Source organism: Merops nubicus, unplaced genomic scaffold (genome assembly GCF_000691845.1).
Source record: "Merops nubicus isolate BGI_N331 unplaced genomic scaffold, ASM69184v1 scaffold8936, whole genome shotgun sequence".
In the NCBI taxonomy this organism is placed as follows: domain Eukaryota; kingdom Metazoa; phylum Chordata; class Aves; order Coraciiformes; family Meropidae; genus Merops; species Merops nubicus.
In genome coordinates, this window is record NW_008612889.1 from 9,660 (window position 1) to 30,495 (window position 20,836).

The 20,836-nt window shown below is 39.1% G+C and overlaps 1 protein-coding gene across 1 annotated transcript; it reads right to left on the minus strand.

The window, feature by feature from the left end:
* Positions 1 to 220: 220 nt before the first annotated feature.
* On the minus strand, positions 221 to 20,709 carry LOC103774303 (short transient receptor potential channel 4-like; the record flags this gene model as incomplete). Its single annotated transcript, XM_008941695.1, has 2 exons — positions 20,302 to 20,709; positions 221 to 781 (listed from the first exon to the last, which is right to left on the minus strand). Coding segments are annotated over exons 1-2 (939 nt in total), but the record flags the coding sequence as incomplete, so codon positions are not given.
* Between the last annotated feature and the right edge of the window lie 127 nt (positions 20,710 to 20,836).

Genomic DNA, 20,836 nt, shown 5'->3' on the forward strand with positions numbered 1-20,836 from the left:
TGAAGACTCTGGGTATTCAGGTGCAAAAAAAAGAAGTTTCTTTGGATCTGTGCTGTAACAGAACATTTTAAATTCTGACACTATCGAACTATAAGAGCTACTCAAATTAATCCAATTAAAAATATATATATAAAAAAAAAGACACCCTGTAGAACAAAAAAAAACATAAGCAGGAATTTGTCTCAGTTAGAAGGATGGATTTCAGGCTATTATCTATCACATTACTACTTCTAAATATGCTTAAATATTCTCCAGCACTCACCTCTTTCTGACGGTACTTAATTGCCAGTTTCAATCTTGCAAGATCATTCCCACTTTGTTCTTCTATCAAGCTATTATCGTCTCTGTAATTAAGAATAATTTCCAATTCCCTGGAACTCCGTGTCTGATCCAGGAGATCTTTTGCAAACTGCTTGCACTGCTGTGACAGTTCCTCATACTCCGACTTAAATTCGTTTTCGACTTTGCTCAGTTCCTGCAGCTCCCAGCTCAGCTGAAAAGCAGTGAGGAAAGGATCCTCGCTGGACAAAGCAATCAAGGAGGGGCTGGCCAGAGCCTTGTAGATGTTGAGTCTGGATCTAGAGTGGCGGAGGCTGTCCACGTCTGAACTTGAGACACACTCCACACAGTTACAGCGGACCTCGTGTGGCCTGGGCACAGAGACCCCCTTCTGCACAAGCAGCTTGATGATTTCATAGTTGTTGGTGTGGGCAGCCAGAATAATGGGTGTGATATCTGGCGTAAATTCTGAAAACTGCTTGTCCAGAAGCACTGGTGGCACCTGTAATAAAAAGGCAAAAATTCTTAGAGGCCTCTTCGTTGAACAAGAACTACAGAAAATTAGGCTATGGATACTTTACCATGTAGTACATTTGCTGATGGATCTTTGCTTCTGGTCAGATTGAAGGAAATACTTTAACCAGAACAATTCAATTAGCTTAAGATAGCCTCTTTCCACTTAATAAATTACTATATAGAGGGTTTGTACATAAGCAGCCATGGGCAGTGGTTCATTAGAGCAAATGATTAGCTAAATAAGGCCGAATCAGACACAAAAGGTCCTGTTGGCTCCCTTGAAGGGCCAGCCATGAGCTGCTCTCTGGTCTCTCACTGGTTAATCCGTTTTACAGGGAAGGTAGAACGATGGCATAATTGTGAATCTCAGAAGGAAGGATGGAACAGGGCACAGACAAGTTAGAGTTATAAAGTGGGCAAGTAATGGGAAAGAAAAGAAGGATGGAACAGGGCACAGACAAGCTAGAGTTATAAAATAAAGTGGGCAAGTAATGGGAAAGAAAAGATGTCTTAAAGAGGAGGCTGGAAATATGGCTGTGTGGAGAAACAACGGTACCTGCTGCAAACAGCTTAATGTGCCAAGGCTCATTTCCACATCCACACGTGCAAGCAAACATACTTTAGAGGGAAATAATGGAGTTGGTAGAACAATGGCCCAAACAGAGCATTTTAAAAGCCTCTTCTACTGTGCATTTCTGTATTTTCAGTCTTCTGGTGTGTTTCTGTAAGGTCTTTCATTTTAAACTTGTTCCTTTATTTTTCAATACCAGCCTCTAAAGGCTTTCCCAGATAAATAGAGCTCATTAGACTGGTATGATGAAGCCACATATATGCAGTTAGCCAATGTCAATCAAAAAAATGGTATTGGCATCAACACTTAGGGACTACCTTTGGTCCAGAGCTCAACCACCAAACACAAACTCAATCCACATGAGCAAGGTGCTCTGAGTGATGCTCCTTTGGGAGGAAGAAAAAGGGAAAACATTTGACTCAAAGTTATCTGAAGGCTACGTAAAACAGACAGCCTCTGGAGGGAGGAAAAAATGTTTGACAGAATTCCTATGACCTCGTTGCCAGGGGGAAAACCCACAATTAGCTAAGAAGAGAAATTAATAGGAAACAGGTAAAGTCTGTGATAACAGTGTAAGAGTTAGTTCAAATGAGCTATGTTTAAAGCCTGGGGAGGGAAAGAAGTGGAGCAAAAAATTAAATTCACAGAAACAGACAGCAACTCAGAGGAAAGGAAAACTAGAATGAAATTAAGCTGAAAAGAAATGGTAGTCTGTGGATCTAAATCTAGACATAAAATCCATAGATCATGGAGTTTTTTCTCCCTATTTCTAATGAAGACAATGTGTGTTTTGTCCATTTTTTAGGTGTTCTGTGTACAAAGCAGCTCCTGTTTGTTCAATGGGACTCTATCCAGGTATAAGAGCTGCTATGTGTGTGGGCTGTAAAACGGGGGCCTGAAACACTAATTAGCTGAATGAGAGGATTACTTTGGGAGGTGGCCATGTAGTCATGTAAAATGGGGTGGAAAGTCAAGTCTGGAAATCTGGCATTTGGGATTGTAATCACACATCCCTAGGGAAATAAACCCTGTTTGGCCATGGCATCTTGCTGACCTTGGGTTCTGAGAAGGTTACGTGGAGTCATCGAGTGGAAATCCCTTTTCTCCCTTCCCACACACCCAGCCTTGCAGGCTTGGTTTGGCACTAGGCAAGGCTGGCACAGCACCTGTTTTAGGGCAGGGCTGTGGGATGCCTGGGCTGGCCCACCCACCCTCACAGCCCCAGACAGAGCATCCTCGAGGTCCTCACATGGGGAGATGGTTACAACCAGTGAGTGTGAGCTGAGCAGCTCCTGAGCAAGTTCAGCTTGTTTTATTCTGAGGTACAAGCAAAGTAGCATAGTGTGTGCAGGCATACAGAGAAATATGGGTTTAAAATTACTCAAGGAGGTAAGGAGTACAGCTGAGAATATCCTGAAGGTGTGGATGGATGGGGGAGACACTCAAGTGCAAACACAACCTTCTCAGAGGACTCTCTGGCTGTGTCCACACTGCTCTGTCAGGTCTCTTCCAGGGCACCTCTGGTCACCTCTCACCTCCAGGCTGAACATGGCACAGAGCCCCCCCAGGATGCCCTTCTCGCCCAGACCACTTCATTATTCCTGTCCAGTGTGGATTTGGGCTTGAAAATCAGATCTGTTTTCTCACCTGTCTCATGTCAGTGGGGAAAATGAGACCCATTTCCAAACCCAAACCTCACTGGTTACTGTGGTCTTAGATTTTTTTTTTTCTCTTTTACTTAATATATTATATAAGAAAAAAGGGAACACAAGCATGCACATACACATTTTTTCCTCCATTAAATTGCAACTGTGGCCAAAGTTTTTGAAGCTAGAAAGAGATTAAAATGGCAGTACAGGCTCAAACTTTGCATTAGTAGAAGTGAGATGGTGGGCTACCATGGGTTTGAAAAGGGTTTACTGGGAGGGATGTGTTGTGCTCTGACAGCATCTACCACAACTAGTGAGAATCCCTCTTGGTCCTGGGGTCAGGATACCAGGGAGTAAAGGAGAAAGCTGTAGAGGCAGAAAACTCAAAGATGGAAAGCTGTAAATCCACACTCAACTACTGCTCAGAGTATTCCTCTGTTACTTATTTTAATTAGCATGTTATTGTCTTTGTACTTTCTGACAACACTAATGTTTGATCCAAGCCCTGCCAGAACTGAAAGCTATCTGAACAGGTCATTAACCACAATCTTCTTTGAAAAATTAAGAGACACAGCTTCAAACAACATGGCATATCAATGACTGACTTGCACATGGGGTCCATTAACTCAAAAGCTGCTTGTTTTCTCAGAGCTTATCAAAACCTTCCATCTTAAGGTAACTCAGCTATAAATACATACATTTTTAAATTTATGACATCAGAATTTACCCAAATATAGAAGTGTGTATTAAATCATTTCAGCCTTAACTTACAGAAGCATTTAAACTTAAAGGGCAAACCCTACGACTGCAGCTTTAACTACATCATGAGTTTAACCCCTCACCCTTTACCTGCTATTTTAAGATTTCCTACTCATTCAAACCAAAGATCTACATAATGCCAAAGCAATAAGGTCAAATTATTCCCTCATCTGCAGCATAATGAAGTACTTATCTTTTGAAGTTCTGAGTGCTCTCATGGCACTCAGAATATTTCAGCATTTAACTGTTGACCCAGAGTACTCACACTGAAGTCACCAGACTTCTGATGAATTTTACTTTCAAACTACTGAAAAATAACTATCTTTAAAGAAGCCAAAACAACTAACCAGCACACACTGATTCTAGCCACACAATCTAAAGCTTTGACGGAACACTCACAGAGGACATTCAAATCTTCCTTAAGTCCTGCAAGGATGGGAAGCTACTTGGTCTTACAGTCACTGTGATTTCACAAGGCTTAGTAGTGGTGTAACTATACACTACACACACACTATACACACTTTGGAGTTAATATGTCAAGTGTGAGGCTGCTTAAACTTAATACTTTAATAAACTTTAAACTTTAATAGCCTTCTTCAATATATTTTTAAGTTCCCTGCATGGTCTGTGTGAAGAGAAGTCCCTTTGCTATGACAGAAAGAGAAATGAAGGCTACATAGATGCCAGTAAGGTCTGAGACATTTTCTGTCCCTGTGACATCAACGTAGAGATGTTGATTGTTGATATGTCTTAGGTAGCCAGGAAATAGAAAACGATAACAGTCCATTTGGAAAAGGAGGCACAGAAACCCCAGGTGCATCCCTCTCTCCATCTAGATTTCCCATTATGGCTCGCATTACTGCAGCATCTTAACAGCCAGACTGAAAACTGCAGGGCCCATTTACCTACTTTTTAAGTGCAAGAGCTCAGAATTTACATAAAGCAACCTATTTTCTCTGTCAAAAGGATAGCATGCCTGGTTCTTGTCTTTTTTTTTTTTTATTTATTTACAATTATTCGGTCAAAAGGATAGCTTGCCTGGTTCTTGTCTTTTTTTTTTATTTATTTACAATTATTTTGCCTTTTCCTTGTAACAAGAGCAAATCCTGCAATGGCTGCAAGGAGTTGGGCAAATTCTGAGTCATGTCAATCACGACATCATGATTGGAGGAAAAACCTAAAGCAAAGGGAAAAAAAAAGATGTATGACAGATAACAAGATGAATACATATGCATTTCATGCAGTATCACATTATAAAAGGAAAATAATATTACAAAGATGTGTCCCCAAGCTCATCAGTTGCTTCGGCACTATTGCTCTATAGCTGTTATCAGCCAAACACCTTGAAAATGCCCAACTCTACATTTCTGTATAGCCCACAGCATCCAGGTCATCCCTATGCATATACAGTTTTCTGATTTACATTCTGGTTTGTTGAGTCTTCTCTTTTTTGGTTTTGTTGTATTATAGCAGCTGAAACAGACCCTGATCATGAAGTTGGAAGTAGTTCCACCAGGAAGGATTCAACAAATCCTCCAACCCCAACTCCTTTCTCAGGCATTGTCACTGATAAACTACCAGATAACTTGAATAACTTGAAGCTCTAAGTTCAAGATAACTCGAATTCAGTTGTCACACCCCTGAATGGGTCTGTACAGTCTGTCCTGCAAGCTGTGCTGAAACTATCCTCACAAGACTGCACAAACTACAGGCCTGCAGTGGTGGCCCCAAGTTTGGCTGAAAGTCCTTTTCCCTCTCTGAGGATGCTTGCATTGCACAGTTGGCATGTTGTTTGGCCATCAAGCCTGTAAAGCAGGTAAGTGGATGGAAGTTGAAGCTTCCATCAAGCTGAAACCAGGGACAGCATCCTTTCAGAGCAGTGTGTGTGATACTACTCATACCCATCCAGTATATTGTCATTTTTGCTTCCCATAGGCAGCTTCCCTGGCCTCCCTGGAAAGGGTTCAACTCATTTACTGGCTTGGGCTCATCACATTTCCTAAAGGCAAGTACCACACTCTTAATGTGCTACCAAAGTATTTTCTTTCCTTTTATATTATTCTGCCTCGACATCTATTCTAAATAGGAACCAGATGTAAGCACAAAACCTCACCCTTGCTCTAAGGCACTGCAAGTTAACTGACAACAGTCTGAGGACTACATATAAATGTCTGAATGTGCAATGAAATTTTTTAGGGACACTGTAACTTCTTAAGAATGCATACTTTACTAATTAAGTATCTGAAATGCTGTCCATCTAAGTCCAGGAGATAAAATTTAATTACAAATTGTGTCCTCTCACATTTTCACACCCACAAGGTGTTTAATGCTTGTCTTCCAGATTTCTTTTCTCTGGACCCTAACCACAAGAAAAAGAGATAATAAAAATGGGGAAGTATGTATTTGGGGTTAAGTGATGCTTATCTTTTGGTCTTAAATAAATGCTGACTCATAACTGAAGTGTGCTTAAAAATTAAAATATTGGTTCTTATACGAAATGTATTAAGACCTCCAATCAAACTTTTAAATGCTAGACACATAAGGCCAGAAAACCTCCCTCCTGTGCTAACAGCAAAATGAACAAACTGACTAGTCAAAATGAAATCCTAACTACAAGTTGGGACTCTGTGGTGGGAAGGTTCCTTTGGACTCCAGCTTTGATAAGGGAGTTATCTTTAGCCAGATTCAAATTATGTTATGAATGGAAAACCCAGAGGATTCCTTGAGGGGAAGAAAACACACAAATCCAATTTAAGGCAATAACAGCTGGACAACTTATCTGGACCTCAGGACATGGATCTTGTTATCAGACCTGCCAGTAACTCTAGGTTGCCTAGGCAGACCACCTCTTTGTGCTTCTTTTCCCAGTTGCATACACTTTCTTGAGCAAACATTTTATCAGCCCAGGATGTAATTCCAGTTATGAAATCATGTCAGGAAAATACAAAAAAAAAAAATAATTGAAAGATCAGATATTTTTCTGTTGACATTTTTGAACAAAAGATTCTGCACTTTTTTTTTTATTTATTATGAAACAATAATTTATCCCAAAATTTGCCTAAAATTTAACAAGGACCAATCCCACATTTCATTTCAGATTAAATTATACTGATTATACTATTTTATAATTAAAATTATAACTCTAAATTCTGTAACATATCTCTAACAGTTTCTTACAAAAATAGTGTATTTCAAGTCAGCCAAAGAAAGGTGTCTAACAGAGAACCTTTGATAAGTAATCCAAACCAGATGCCTAATTCAGAAAACAAAAATTGGGTAAAGTAAACCCTCCCCTTAGCATACACCCCAACAGAATTTATTGAGCAGACACAAGCCATATGTTGAACTAGCTCAGAACTCGATGGCTGTGCTAGCTCATGGTAACACTAACTTACAGCTCAAAACCTTGGAATTTTAGGTTTTTTTTAATCAGTTACACTTACCCTATGATAAGATGTGAGCCTATGGTTTTCTAATGTGTTTTCATGCTCATCTTATTACGGCTGAATCAATTTGTATGTCACAATAGTCACAGCAGGGACTGATGGCTTCCAGTCTGTGCCAGCCACATTGCACACAAGGCATTAATGTTACAAATTAAGAAGAAAAATTACAGTAGCATTTAGTAATTCACTGAAACCGACATCACTTTTCTAAACAATGAGGATGACTTGCACAGCTACGTAACACAAATAGCAGCATATACTTAACACATCTGCAGAACATTCGAGCCAAACAGTGTAAAAGAACTCAGCAGTAGAAGCACTACGAGGCAGGAAAGAGCTTGTCACAAGGTCTTGTTTGCCACCTTCAACCCAAAATATGGTAACTACACCTAGATCAACGCCTACAGGTATTTAACCAATCTGTTCTTGAAGCCCTGCAGTGGTAGGTGGATATGTTGCACTATTTCCAGACAAGTTTTCTGATACTTAATTTTTTTAATTTTTTTTCAGTTTAACTTGTAATGTTTAAAAAAATGTGGATACAGGGAATACATTATTTTTTTTACTACAGTTTCACTCTTTAGTATTGTTTCAGTTTTCTCTTTTAAACACACTTGGTTGATTATTTCTGCTCTATTTAGAGCCTTACACTTTTTCTTACTAAACTTGTTTTTTTATAGAAATAAATTCTCATTTGCCCAAACCACCCTGAATTCTTATCTTGCCCTGCAACAGCCTTGTGATCCCTCTAGCTTTGTGTTGTCTACAGATTTAACGTGCCCTCTATTTCATCTTTAATGTCATGAACAAATATGTTGATTGGGATAGACCCCTGCAGAATTGCTCATTTCATGGTTCTGTTTGATTCATTCATCCCACTTCACTGAGCACTGTTGGCAACGACTCTATGGTTTTCTTAAACTGTATTTTGAGTGACAGCTTATGAAATCTTACAAAACTCCAGCTATATGATAGGTACTGCTTTTCCTCAACATACAGAGCTTGCTATCTGGTGATGAATTAGAATTATATTGTTATGACAAGATTTGTTCTTTGCAAACCCTGGTAGGCTGCTATTCATGTCTACATTTTTTCTAGGTGCTTACAAGCAGGATGTTCAATTATTTTCTTCAGGATCCTCCCTAGTGTGAAAAAGTATAGATTTCTTTTATTTGAAAAAGAATAGAGAATGGAAAAGAAATGTAAAATGAATAGATAAGTTTCCAGACAGAATCATAGGAAAAGGTACTTGATTTGATAGATTTGGGACATGCATTTGTTGGGTGCGACTGATGACAAAAATATTAAACGTTTTATTTCCATATTTTTTTTTTGTTGGTTTGGTTTGGTTTGGTTTGGTTTTTTTTCCCTCCTCCCTGTATCTCTGGGAGCTAATCCAAAATGCAGCCTGTACACAGACGTGGCAATTTTCAATTAATATTTTTTCTGTGAGCATTATTACTGGATGCATATGTCTTTCCTTCAGTCCATGTCAATAGCTGGAGCAAGAGTGGGAAATGGCTCAAAAACAGAGAGTCCATAAAAGACTGTCAGGATAATCTGCATTTGTTTCCAGCTCTGCAACTCATACCTACTCTCTCACCACATACCTTTTTGCAACTAGGTAGAGGTGTTTTTCAAGAATTGTGAGCGTTGCTTGAGTGCTCATAATGAAAAATGACAAGCTTGTTTTCACCCAGGATAGTGAAAGAAGAAAATGAAAATGCTTTGGAAAAATACAGGAAAAAAGAAATCAGGAAAAAAAGAAAAAAAGAATTTCTATGGAAATGATTACAGAACTCAAATTATTTCTTTCACATCATAATGATCCTCGTATTATGCCTCTCTCAAAGCCTGGATGATGAGATAAGCCAATACTGAAATATCCTAGATGTTGAAAGTAGACATAGAAGGGTCTAAATGCTTTTAAACTGATGCACAGGTACCCTTCTCAAACACAGAATGGTTCATAAAGGCAGAATCATTTTAGTGAAGTTTACATCTGACATTCCAAGGACCTGTGTCTCTGGTCTGATTAGAAAAAAAGTGGAAAATCTCTTGCTTTTCCTTGTTTTTTTTTTTCCTTCTTCCAAAATGGCTCCAATAGTTAGCTGGGGAGGTAGAAGGAAACTGGCTCGTTTCTCCAGTGAGGTCTTGAGAGATATGTTAGAAAAAAGAGTGCTTAGAATCTGAGGTGGATCATTTGTTTTACCTTCGTGGAGTTAGAAACAAGAAAAGGTGTCCCACTGGCTAAGGGATGAGAAAGACAGCTTTTGAAAAGGAGCTTTTACAGAACAAACAATAACAGATTTGTGGCCTCTCTGGATATCAACAAACTGTTCAGGAGATGGGAGCATCTCAGAGGAAAGGGTGAGAATTAGCTAAAATTCTTTACAGCTGATTGCAATTATTCAGCATTGCAAAGCAATTGGAGATATCTTCACAGCTGGAAAGTGCATTTCATGTCTGAGAAAATTAAAAGTGTTATAGTCTCAAAGAATAAAGTGGGAATCAGGCCAATTTTTAAAACACTTAGAGAAAAATGCTTTATATATTTTTATAATATGAGAAAGGAATACAAAAGACTATGGCCAGGGACACACAAACTCCATAAATCTGCAGAGGATGCAGAGAAATGTCATAGTAAGCTCTTTTGCAGGTATATTGTATTTGGTATGTTATTTATTGGTTTGTTATTTAGCAGCAGCTCTAGCTTTTGAACCATACTTTAAGTTTTCCATATTTCACAGATGCAGAAAGGACTTATTTCTGAAGCAAACAGGAAACCAAGGCTCACACAGCCCTGGGACTATTCAGCCTGGTGAAGAAAAGGCTCAGGGGAATCTTATTAATGTGTATAAGTACCTGAAGGGAGGATGCCAAGAGGACACAGCCAGGCTCTTTCCAGTGATGCCCAGCAACAGGACTAGAGGCAATGGGCACCTGCTGAAATAGGAGGTTGCCTCTGAAAATCAGGAAATTTTTTCACTGTGAGGGTGACTGAGCACTGCTCACCAGTCTCTCACCTTGGAAGTTCCTTTGAGAGGCAAAGGACTGATCACTTAGTTTCACTGCAGGTTAATAATATTTTCAGTTGTGTTCAATTCCTTAATGATAGACACTTTTAAAATCCTCTCCCCAAGCCAGATTCTTCAACTGAACAATCCTACTGCTTATGTAAGTATATTTTTACTCAATTCAGTGCATGGTAGTAACAGTGGCTTAATAAACAAAGGATTAAATGGGCAGGGAAGAGAAATTTCATCTTGTCAACCAGCTTGTTTGTATTTACATCATATAGTTAGTACCAAATAAAATGATGGCAGATTTTTGTTCATTTTCTGCAAATATTCAGCTGCATCTTGGCAATACATAGTATGAAATATAAGGCTCTGAGGGTAGATATTTCAGGATTCCTTTTTCTTTGCCAGAAGGCCTCAAATATTGTGACTAGCCTGCAAACTTAGACACTATTTTATTACCAACACTCAGTAACATTTTAGTAGCTGAACTGAAAAGGGAAATAAAGTGCCCTCCTGCCAGTCTGAGGTGAAGATATGGACCCTGGCACTGACATAAAAGACAATTAAAATACTTCTGTCAGTACAATATGTGACATGTATCCTTTGTCCAGAAAACAGTTGGCAAATTGACAGGCTAACCTGGTAGTCTCCTAAGAAAAGTAAGCCTCTGTAAACACATTAATGGACTCTCATCATGACTCTTGAAGTTTTAGAGCTGTTCCAGCTGCATTTTAACAGAAAGGACTATTAGAGATACTGAATTCCTGCAAGTATCCTAAAAGAGATGGATGATTGAAGAAAATTCTGGAGTGTGAGCTTAACCATATACCTAGATATCAAAGAAATCATACAAAAAGAGGACATTATGAAACAATCAGCCTCTTAAAAAGCTTTGATGAACATTTGTAACATTAAAACCAGAGGAAATTCAATTGTGATGCACATAGCTGTGTGGAAATCAGTTATCATAAATTACTGACAGAACACTTTGACAAGAGATGCCCTATGATGAGAACAAAGCTGAAGGAGTGTTGAGGATCATACATGAGCAAGCTTCTTGACAGGGTTTTCCCATGTCTGAAGGTCTGGAAAACTGTTCATTTTCAAGATTATTGGGTATGACTGCATGCTTGATTCTCAAAGACTAATGCTCCCTTTGAAAAAGTCTTAAACTCTACTCTTCCTTGAATACATTTATTTGAGAAGCATCTCCATGGGCCAGTACCAGCAGACTGCATTCCAGCACAGTTGCTCACAGACAAGGAAGTTCTCTAGAATGGCTCTTTGAAAATATTTTTCAGTGGAACATTTTGCAGCATTGGGTTGCCTGGAAGTTTGTGTCCATCAGGAGCTGCTGTGACTTCAAAACAGCTTCTTTCAACAGTAGAGCTCTGGTGGTCCTGTTCCTAAAATCTTGCTTGGCTTTCCACATTGGACACTGTCAGAGAGAGGATATGTTGTAGATGACCCTACAGGATGGGGTCTATCTCCAGATTTAAACAAGTAATTATAGGCTCTATATGTGAATTAGTTTTTTACATTCCTGTTATTGATATCAAGTGCAAATCTAGGGCTCATCTCAGTTACTATTTTTCTTACCTTATGGTAGACACCTGACCTTGGTCAGCAGACCATCTAGATCTTCACTAACTTTATTGGGAGCTCAGATACGTGGCATATATATGAGCATTAAAGGAGTGATTTGGGTACCTAGAGATAGGCACCTAGTAACTTTTAAGAAACCCTAGAGAATCAGAGAGACCTGCACAGATCTGACACAAGACGTGCTGGAGAGTCTCACCCCTTTGCAGCAGGAGGACAGGCAGGCTGCCCTGACTCAGGACACATCTCTGCATAGAACCCTGGCTCTGCCAATATATTACATTCAGTTTCAGGCTTCTGAATCAGGAGCTGACTCCCACTCCATACATACATACATCTATATACATGTATTTATATATAGCACAGATCTCAATCTGTTCTCTCAGGGGCAAAATCATTGACTTTCCCCTCAGAGGCTGTTTTAAACTGGATGATAGTGGTTTGTTTATATTGCTCCTTTAACGTTTATAAATTTGTTAAGTTTCTAAGTTGAATTGCAGAGCCAAATTTAAAGATAATAAAGTTTTCAGGAAGTGACAGCAGGTAGGTTTGGCAAAAAGGATTCCAGGCATGGAGGCTTATGAAGGTGACAGTACAGAGCCACTAATTGTAGAAGGCAGAGGTTTTGGACATTTTCTTTTTTATTTATATACTGTCCCTATTCTGATTGTAAACCTGGGTGAGTGCTATGAAGTGAGGTTCAACAAATATAAAGAAGTAGGGAAAAGAAAGCAGCACTGAAAATGTGACTTCTTGAGAAGAAATCTGACTTTTGCACAGACCTAATCTTTGCATTAACCTTCTAAAGATTATTAATTATTTTAGATTTTTCTTAAAATTTTGATATATTTCAGATTTTCAAATGTTTACTGCTTATCTGTACTTGCCTCCTCATGCTAGAAAAGTGCTGTCACTTCCATCATGAGCTGAAAAGAAGTGTGAAAAAGCCAGGCAACAGTGACAGAAAAGCACTTAATCTTTCTGAATCTCTAACACTTAAAGTTTAGGTAGAAGCTTGGTTTATCAATGGTCTTTGAACTAAATCTGTATCTGTTATCACCAATATTTTCTGAACTTCAAACTGCTCAAACGGAGGATTAGATTCACAGCTGGTAGCTGCTGGGATTCTATCTGTAAGGATCCTGCTAGTCAGGGTGGTTTTTCATGCTGCTGATAAAAAATAGCTCATAATTCTGTACAGGTCAAGAAAATAGCACGTTCCCCCATATTTTGGTATGCTTCTTTAGCTGCTGCTTTGACATTGAAATACTATGATTTAGCATTTGTTATAAGGTGATGGGCACATATTGTAGAACACATTGCCTGCTTCAGTGCTGAAATTGCTAGCAGCTCTATTTGATGGCACCAGCATCTCAGGTTCTGGAGTCCTTTTTTAGTAATTGTCACAGGTTTTTCTGTACAGCCACCCACCCTACCTCTGATGCATATAAACACAGACAGTTTGGGTTTATTGCCAAGACATAATGACACTTAGGTGCAGCCTTCTTTGAACTTGAAAACAGTCATCATCCCTCAATACTTTCCTAAATCTCCTCATCTCACATATCTCCATCCTATATGCAATTAGTCATCTCCACCTTTATGGTACACCTCTCCTTAAAAGCTGCATGTTGCTTTCACATGTCTAAGTGATTATATGAAAGACTGAACATGTAGACAGGCTACTACGTGTATTTCATCAGTGAACTGAAATATCCCCTACCCAGCCTCTCCCATTCATCTCTGTCTATCAATACATTAAAACCTGTCAGAAAATTCTAACTATTCAGATGCCACTGGGAAAAAAAAAATACTCAGCTACCCACTCAGGCAGCTAGGAGTGGGAAGAACCAACTTTGTGCCCTCATATTCCACTTCAAGACTGTGTACTTCAAGCCTGACAAAATAGCTTTGCATTGCCTCCTCCATGCTCATTACTAGCTAGACTGTCATTAATCAGAATGTTCAAAAAAGGCACTTGGTTCATGAACTTCTGTGTGAGACATTTTCAAAACAAAAATGATGCTTTAATCTCAACAGACAAAGAGCATTACACAAGTGATTGTGACTGATATTTTCCAAAGTTACTGAGAAAGAGTTCTAGATAAGAAAAACCACAAACCATCATGCAGTGCTTATAGAATCTTTTTCTTTCTGCCTGTTTCACTAATATAAGTCCCAGTTCAGTAATTAGGTTGAAGATTCAAAATAAAATCTTTAAACAGGTGCAGTTTTAAGACTTAAGTTTGGGTTTGTTTTCTTTTATGTAGTTAAAGTCCATTACAGGTCTGCTGGGCCTACAGTCTCTACATTCCCTGGTCTTCTCCATGATGACCCACACTGTTACCAGGAGGAGATAAAACTCCTCCATAGCAACTCCACAGAAAACAATGAATTGAAGCTGACTAAATGCTCTGCATGCACTAAGAAGAGCCTGACTGAGACTGAAGCTGGGCTACAAGCACAGCTCCAGAGAAGACCACTGGCTTCATCCCAGGACCTGGGACTCCTCAAAGGGTAATTTCAAGAAAACCAAAGATACTGAGACATGAAAGAAATGCAGTGGATGATGAAGCTATTGGTGAGAAATTTCCTAGGACAGGAAACAGGAGCTCTGTCAGAAGAACAGAATTTGTGCTGCCAGCATTTCAAGAATGGCAAATGACTCTTCAGGCTCCTTGATGCTTTCATGCTGTTTCCTGGCTTTTCACCTTTACACTTTTTATCTCATTCTGGGAATGTTGCCAGACTGGAGGCACTTTGCCTGCAACGCTGTCTAGCCTTGCTTTCTGTATCTCTTCCCAGGCAGCTCAGGTGAGTACTTGAACATTCATGTAGCATCATGTCCCAGTGGCCTAGAAACTATGCTGTACAACATCCTTTACACATCTTCACACAGGACCATTCTCTTCTCCTGGCTGTTCTATATCCTTTTGTTCTCTCCAAAACTACCTGGCAACACCGCTAAAAAAATCCCCAGATGTTGAGACATAGTTTGGCATAAGATCAATCACTGTTTATTCTGAGGAGAATTACATGCAGCAGATCCAAGTAAAAGACAACTTGTATTGTCAATGCCTCCTCTTGTCTTCTGCCTTCATGCACTGCAAATAATTATCAGTTGGGTAAAGGTGTCAAGATTTATAGAATATAACTTTAGCCTGTGACAGCAAAATAATGCCCCTTGCCTCCCCACCTCCCCAAAAGTCCCCAGATAGCAAGCTTTTGTACTGATCCACCTGGGTAACTCCTCCTGTCCACGAGTTCACAGTGGCTGCTAACACACTGAGCAGCACACAAATGCCAGAACAAGCTCTGAGGTGCTGGACTGCCTATTATCCAGATCAGGGGGGCTCACCAGACCTCCCTGTAGCTTTCTGCTAGTTGTTTCAACACCCAGATGTGGGATGATGTACACAAATGCCAGAGCAAGCTCTGAGGTACTGGACTACCTATTATCCAGATCAGGGGGGCTTGCCAGACCTCCCAGCTTTCTGCTAGCTGTTTCAACACCCAGATGTGGGATGATGGACTGGTGCATCCCTAGGTGAAGATGCTGCCATCATACACCCTGAGGCCCTCTAAAATGTCTTAGATCCTCTTATTCACATACAGCTAAAATGTCCCTGGAAAGCACTGTGCATGCAACATACAACATATGTTTGGTTGGGTTAGATCCTGGATTCAGGTCTGCTTTGCAAGGTATCAGAGCTGCCATCTTCTCACATATGACTTCTCACCTCTCCCATCTCTTCCAGATGCCATTTTCCTTATTACATAAAAGGATATAGCTCATCTTGCTGTCCTTACCACCTGCTGCACAAAAGTTTCATCTCTTTCATTTCAGTCCTTTCCCTCTGAGACAAAGGCTGGGACATACTATACCTTTTACCTCACTGCTCAGGAATATACCTGTTGTAAAGCCTGCCACGACCAGAGAGACTACTAAGGAGGCCCTTAAATGTTTATGAAGAAGAACTGCTCACAGTCTGTCTGGAGTGAACATGGTAACTATCTTTATCCTTATGCTTTTCTGAGGGAGTCTCAGAACCTGGTAGTGAAAGCAGAAACTTGAATCCATAGCTCTGAGTGCAACCCAAATATTTAGACAACAAATTGAACTTATCCTTTCTTGGTCCTTTGATAGGACAATCCATGTCCTATAGTTAGACTGTCAGCTAATACAATGCTACACAGATTCAAGTTTAATAAGTGAGACTTCAGCTTCACTCCTGTGCTTTGTAACATTCTTAGAAGACAGCTACATCTCCACTTCAGTCTTCCCTCAATATACATGCAGATCTAGGCAGTCAACCACCCAGCTAGAGTGATGTCTGGCATCCTCAAGCAGCAGATCAATGCTGTGATTTAGATAAAAGTATCCAACTCATTTATTTGTTTTTATGCCACTTAACTCCCATCCCATCTGTGGATGCTGCACGCAGTTTAACAAGATAAAAATGTTTTATGCAGGTTACTAAATTTTAAGGAAAAGCTTTCATCCCCTCTTAATTTGCTATTCAACTACCCATCAGGGTAAACACCAAGTGACTTGGCAGATAAGTCAGGACATATGGCTTTGAAGAACTGGTAATTTAAAAGTACTTGGACAGGCTTCCTCCACTCATTCACCTGAATTTTTGTTACTCTCTTACACGTGCTCTAGCAGCTGGCACAGCTAAAAAAAGTGTAGCAAATATAATGCAAGTGACTAAAGGACCTCTTCCTGAGTTGTGTTAATGTACACCACAAAAAACTCACACACAAACCAAGTGGACTAGAGAGTTTAAACAGAACTTTAACAAGATCTGACTTTTAGTTTTTGGTATTTTCTTTCAGGAGGATGAAATATTAGAGGGGTATTCAGTGGCATCTCCTAATTTTGAAGACATTGGTTGGAAAACATTTCCAAAATTACAAAAAATGTACTATTTCAACTAAATGCATTGATTCTTGGTCATAATTAACATATTTTTACTTTTCCCCCCTTTTCTTTCAAAACATTTAAATGTTTAAAGAATTATATTTTGGAGAAAAATCGGTTCTTTCAAAATATAAATTTCCACTGCCTTGAAGAATTGTAGCTTTCTGTTGATACAAGCAGACATTTTTTTTCTTGTTGACATTGTCAATGAGCCCTTGAATTATGTAGGAAATCCTATGCTTAAAAATTCTTTCATGTTACAATTATTACATTATTACATGAGGGAGAAGCCAAAATTAACTGGGCATCATACATAGCATATTAACTCATGAATATATAAAAACAGTGAGAGTTAATTCATTTACTTGTAAACCATGAGTCATAGCAGGGTTTTTCTGCATTTGAACATTCATAACTTTTAGCATTAATGAAATGTTTGGGAATCTAAACTGTTTCTTGAACTTTGCAGTATTTAGCATGTGTATTTTTCGTATTTCTTACTAACTGAATGACTTTTCTTCAGGGGCAAAATAAAACCAGCAGAAGTGTGAAATCTTGACCTCACTGAATGACAAAACTCCCACTAACATCAAGGTGTCAGGATTTTACCACACATGATAGGCATTATACAAAGAATGAAAACTAAACAGGCAAAGACATCCTGTTATTAAAAGCAGAGTCTGGAAATGAGTCATTGTCTAAACAACATGGCAAATGTTTACAAACAAAAGTAATAACTCTAAGCATCCAGATTTTAGATCTTTAGCCTATTGTAATGATTTTTCACCCAGCAGGTACTTTTGGTTATATTAAATACACACAGTTGTTTCTGCTTCACCAAAAATGTAATCCACATTTATCTTCTCTTCAACATACAACTGTTCTTAAAAATGAACCACTGTGATTGCCTACACTTACAACACCCATAGAATTTTAACAGTTGTTGGGGACCCCAATGCAAGCAATGGCATGTGTGTGAAAACAATCTATTCATTTAAAGCCCTTTTTTTGCCAGCACTGGTTTTCAAGTAATATTTGCATTTGCATTGGGCAGGTCTGGCATTGTACAGACACAAAAGGAGATGGCTCTGTTCAAATGATTCATGATTATTCTTCATGCTTTACAGGAATGGGAAGACCTTTGACAGGTGCAATCGGGGAAACCAAGGAAGAGAAGGAGAAGCAGGACCCTTCATAGCAGCCAGCAGTGGGGTCTGGCACTGAAACAACACACTTGAGCTGCAGCCCAGATTGCTAACCTGCATTTTGGAGCAATGCTGTTTCTGGCTAATTTAACATGATAATATATGCACCCAAAAAGTCAGCTTATCTTTTGTCTGCGACAGCGTGAAGCTCACCTAAACCAAGTTTTACTATTTGCATTCAAGCATTTCCATTACAGTAGCTGTGACCCATCCAAAAAGTAGTCCTGAAAATGTAAAGAACAGCCTGAAATTTAGGCACCTAATGTAAAGCAAATTTGCAGACTTTCTAGCTAGTCCAAAAAAAGTGGTTTCTACCATCTTAAGACAAGTAATTGAGACAGACAGCACCAGTTGCTCTCCAAGGGTCTCATTTTCTCTCCATCTGTACAGGGAGCCCAGGCAGCCACATCAGACACAGCTTTGGATGTCTACCATCAAGTAAGATGAACTCTGCTCTGCATTGAGACACTGGTGGCTTAACCAGCTTGACACAGGGCCATGCACTGACCCTTCAAGCACCTGGTACATTGAGAAATTCTCATACATTGTATTCTCACTTGCACTATCAGTTGAGAAGTAATGATACAAGGCAAACATCAAGCGAATTTAATTTTCTTCCCTTTCTTTGACATAAATCTGTTGGCATTATAAAGGGGCTCTACTTTTACTGTCTAGAAAAGAAGGCAGACACACATTTGTACAAAGACTAACTATAGTTCTTTCTTTCCATAACAAAACAGGCATAGAATTCATGTTATTTTATCAGCAAAAATTATACTCTTTACCTATTATCTGCAATTCTATCCATAGCAAGTACACTATACAGTAATTAAAGTATATTGTATGCATTATTTGTCAAAGGGCTGTAATAATTTCAAGATACTATCATAGAAATACATTCATATAGGACCTATAATACATGAATATTGCAATAGGTGAAAAATTAATGCAATATTAAAACTAGTTTTAAGTTTTTTCTTCCTTGAGGAGTCCTAGGAATATCAGAATTTGCAGGCTATGTTATCCGTTCTCCAATAGTTTCTCAAAATGAGAAAGAGGTGTAAGAGGCTAGCTGCCTCCTAGAGATAAGTATCAAGTCTGTGGAAAGGGGAGCAGAGTAGGTGCCACATTTATCATGAATGAGACTGCATGTAATGATTTTTTCTTTTGAGAAGAGACAGAAGGGAAGGGAGAGGAGTTTGCACCTTTTTAGCTGTCTGTGCTAGGATGGAAGACTGCTGGAGACATGTCTGAAGTTTTGATCAACTGGGTCACGTCTCCCCCATGTTATCTTACTGAGCTGAGAGATGGTGACCTCCACAAGGATGGTCTGCAACCTTTGCTGAGGTCAAAGGGAGTTTCATAATTAATTCAAATGGACCACATCTTACCAGTAATATTCTCTTTGGAATTATTTGTGTTTTTGAATGATTAAAGAATTCTCATTAATATCTGCAGGAATGTTACCATATCAGAAGTCTCATAAGCAAAACCAAACTGTTCTATCAAATTCCAGTTTTTCCTGAGGGAGTTTATAATGGACACAAAGCTTTGACATGAAGAAGTTTGAATATTCTTACTGTGCAGTCTTCCAAGAAAGAATTTTTATGTGTGATCAGTTAAATGGGAGTCAAATTCTGGTTTTGTATAGAAGGCAATTAACAATTCACTCAGATGCAAGTGGAAAACCTTGTGATTCAGGCTGGGGGTAAGAAGGATGCAGGATGTTGAGAACATTAGGTTGGGTGGGGTTTTTGGACAACCTGGTCTAGCAAAAGATGTCCTTGCCCATGGTTGGCAGGTTGGACTAGATGATCTTTGAAAGTCCTTTCTGATCCAAACCATTCTGTGATTCTATGATATCTAAACAAATAAATACAATGAATACAGCATCCAAGTAATTGATTTTCTGATTTTAAATACTTTTATGCAAGGATGATGGTTTCACTCAGCTGTAAGTGGAAAACCTTGTCAGGCTGGGGGTAAGAAGGATGGGGGTAAGAAGGATGCAAGATGTTTAGAAGGTTAGGTTGGGTGGGTTTTTGGACAACCCGGTCTAGCAAAAGATGTCCTTGCCCATGGTTGGCAGGTTGGACTAGATGATCTTTGAAAGTCCTTTCTGATCCAAACCATTCTGTGATTCTATGATATCTAAACAAATAAATACAATGAATACAGCATCCAAGTAATTGATTTTCTGATTTTAAATACTTTTATGCAAGGATGATGGTTGGGTTTAATTTTCTTTTTCTTTTTGCTTACTCCCATTGCACAATTCCTCTTCTCCTTAGAGCAGACTCCAAACCTAGAGAAAATCCTGTACCTACCTGTTTCTCCCCACTGGGCTTCTTGTGGTTTAACAGCAGCTCCACAGCACCAACTACCTCCTTTCGTATGGCGTGCAACAGAGCGTCTCCCACATAGACATTGAAACTTAGGAGCAGCTCAATGAGCTCAAGGTTCTCATTCTCAATTGCAATAAGGAGTGCAGTTCTTCCCAGGGGATCGATGCAATTAATATTGATCTTGAAATAAATTTCTGCTTCCTCCAAAGCTTTCTTTACACTGGCATAGTCTCCTTTCTCCACGGCGTTCAGATAGGCTTTCTCTGAATGAGACAGTTCAGACTCTGCCCGTACGATCCGAAGAGGGATACGATCTCTGTAGGGAGCATTGACACTTCTTTTGTAGTAGAACTGGGCCATATTTCATGCCATTCTAATACTTTGTCTCTGCAATGTGAAAAGAAAGATTAAATCAATGATATATTTTGGAGGGGTACAACACACCAAATTAATATTTGCAATATAGAAGTATTTAAATCACATACTAAAAAGTGGTGTTGAAACAAATCTAAATGGT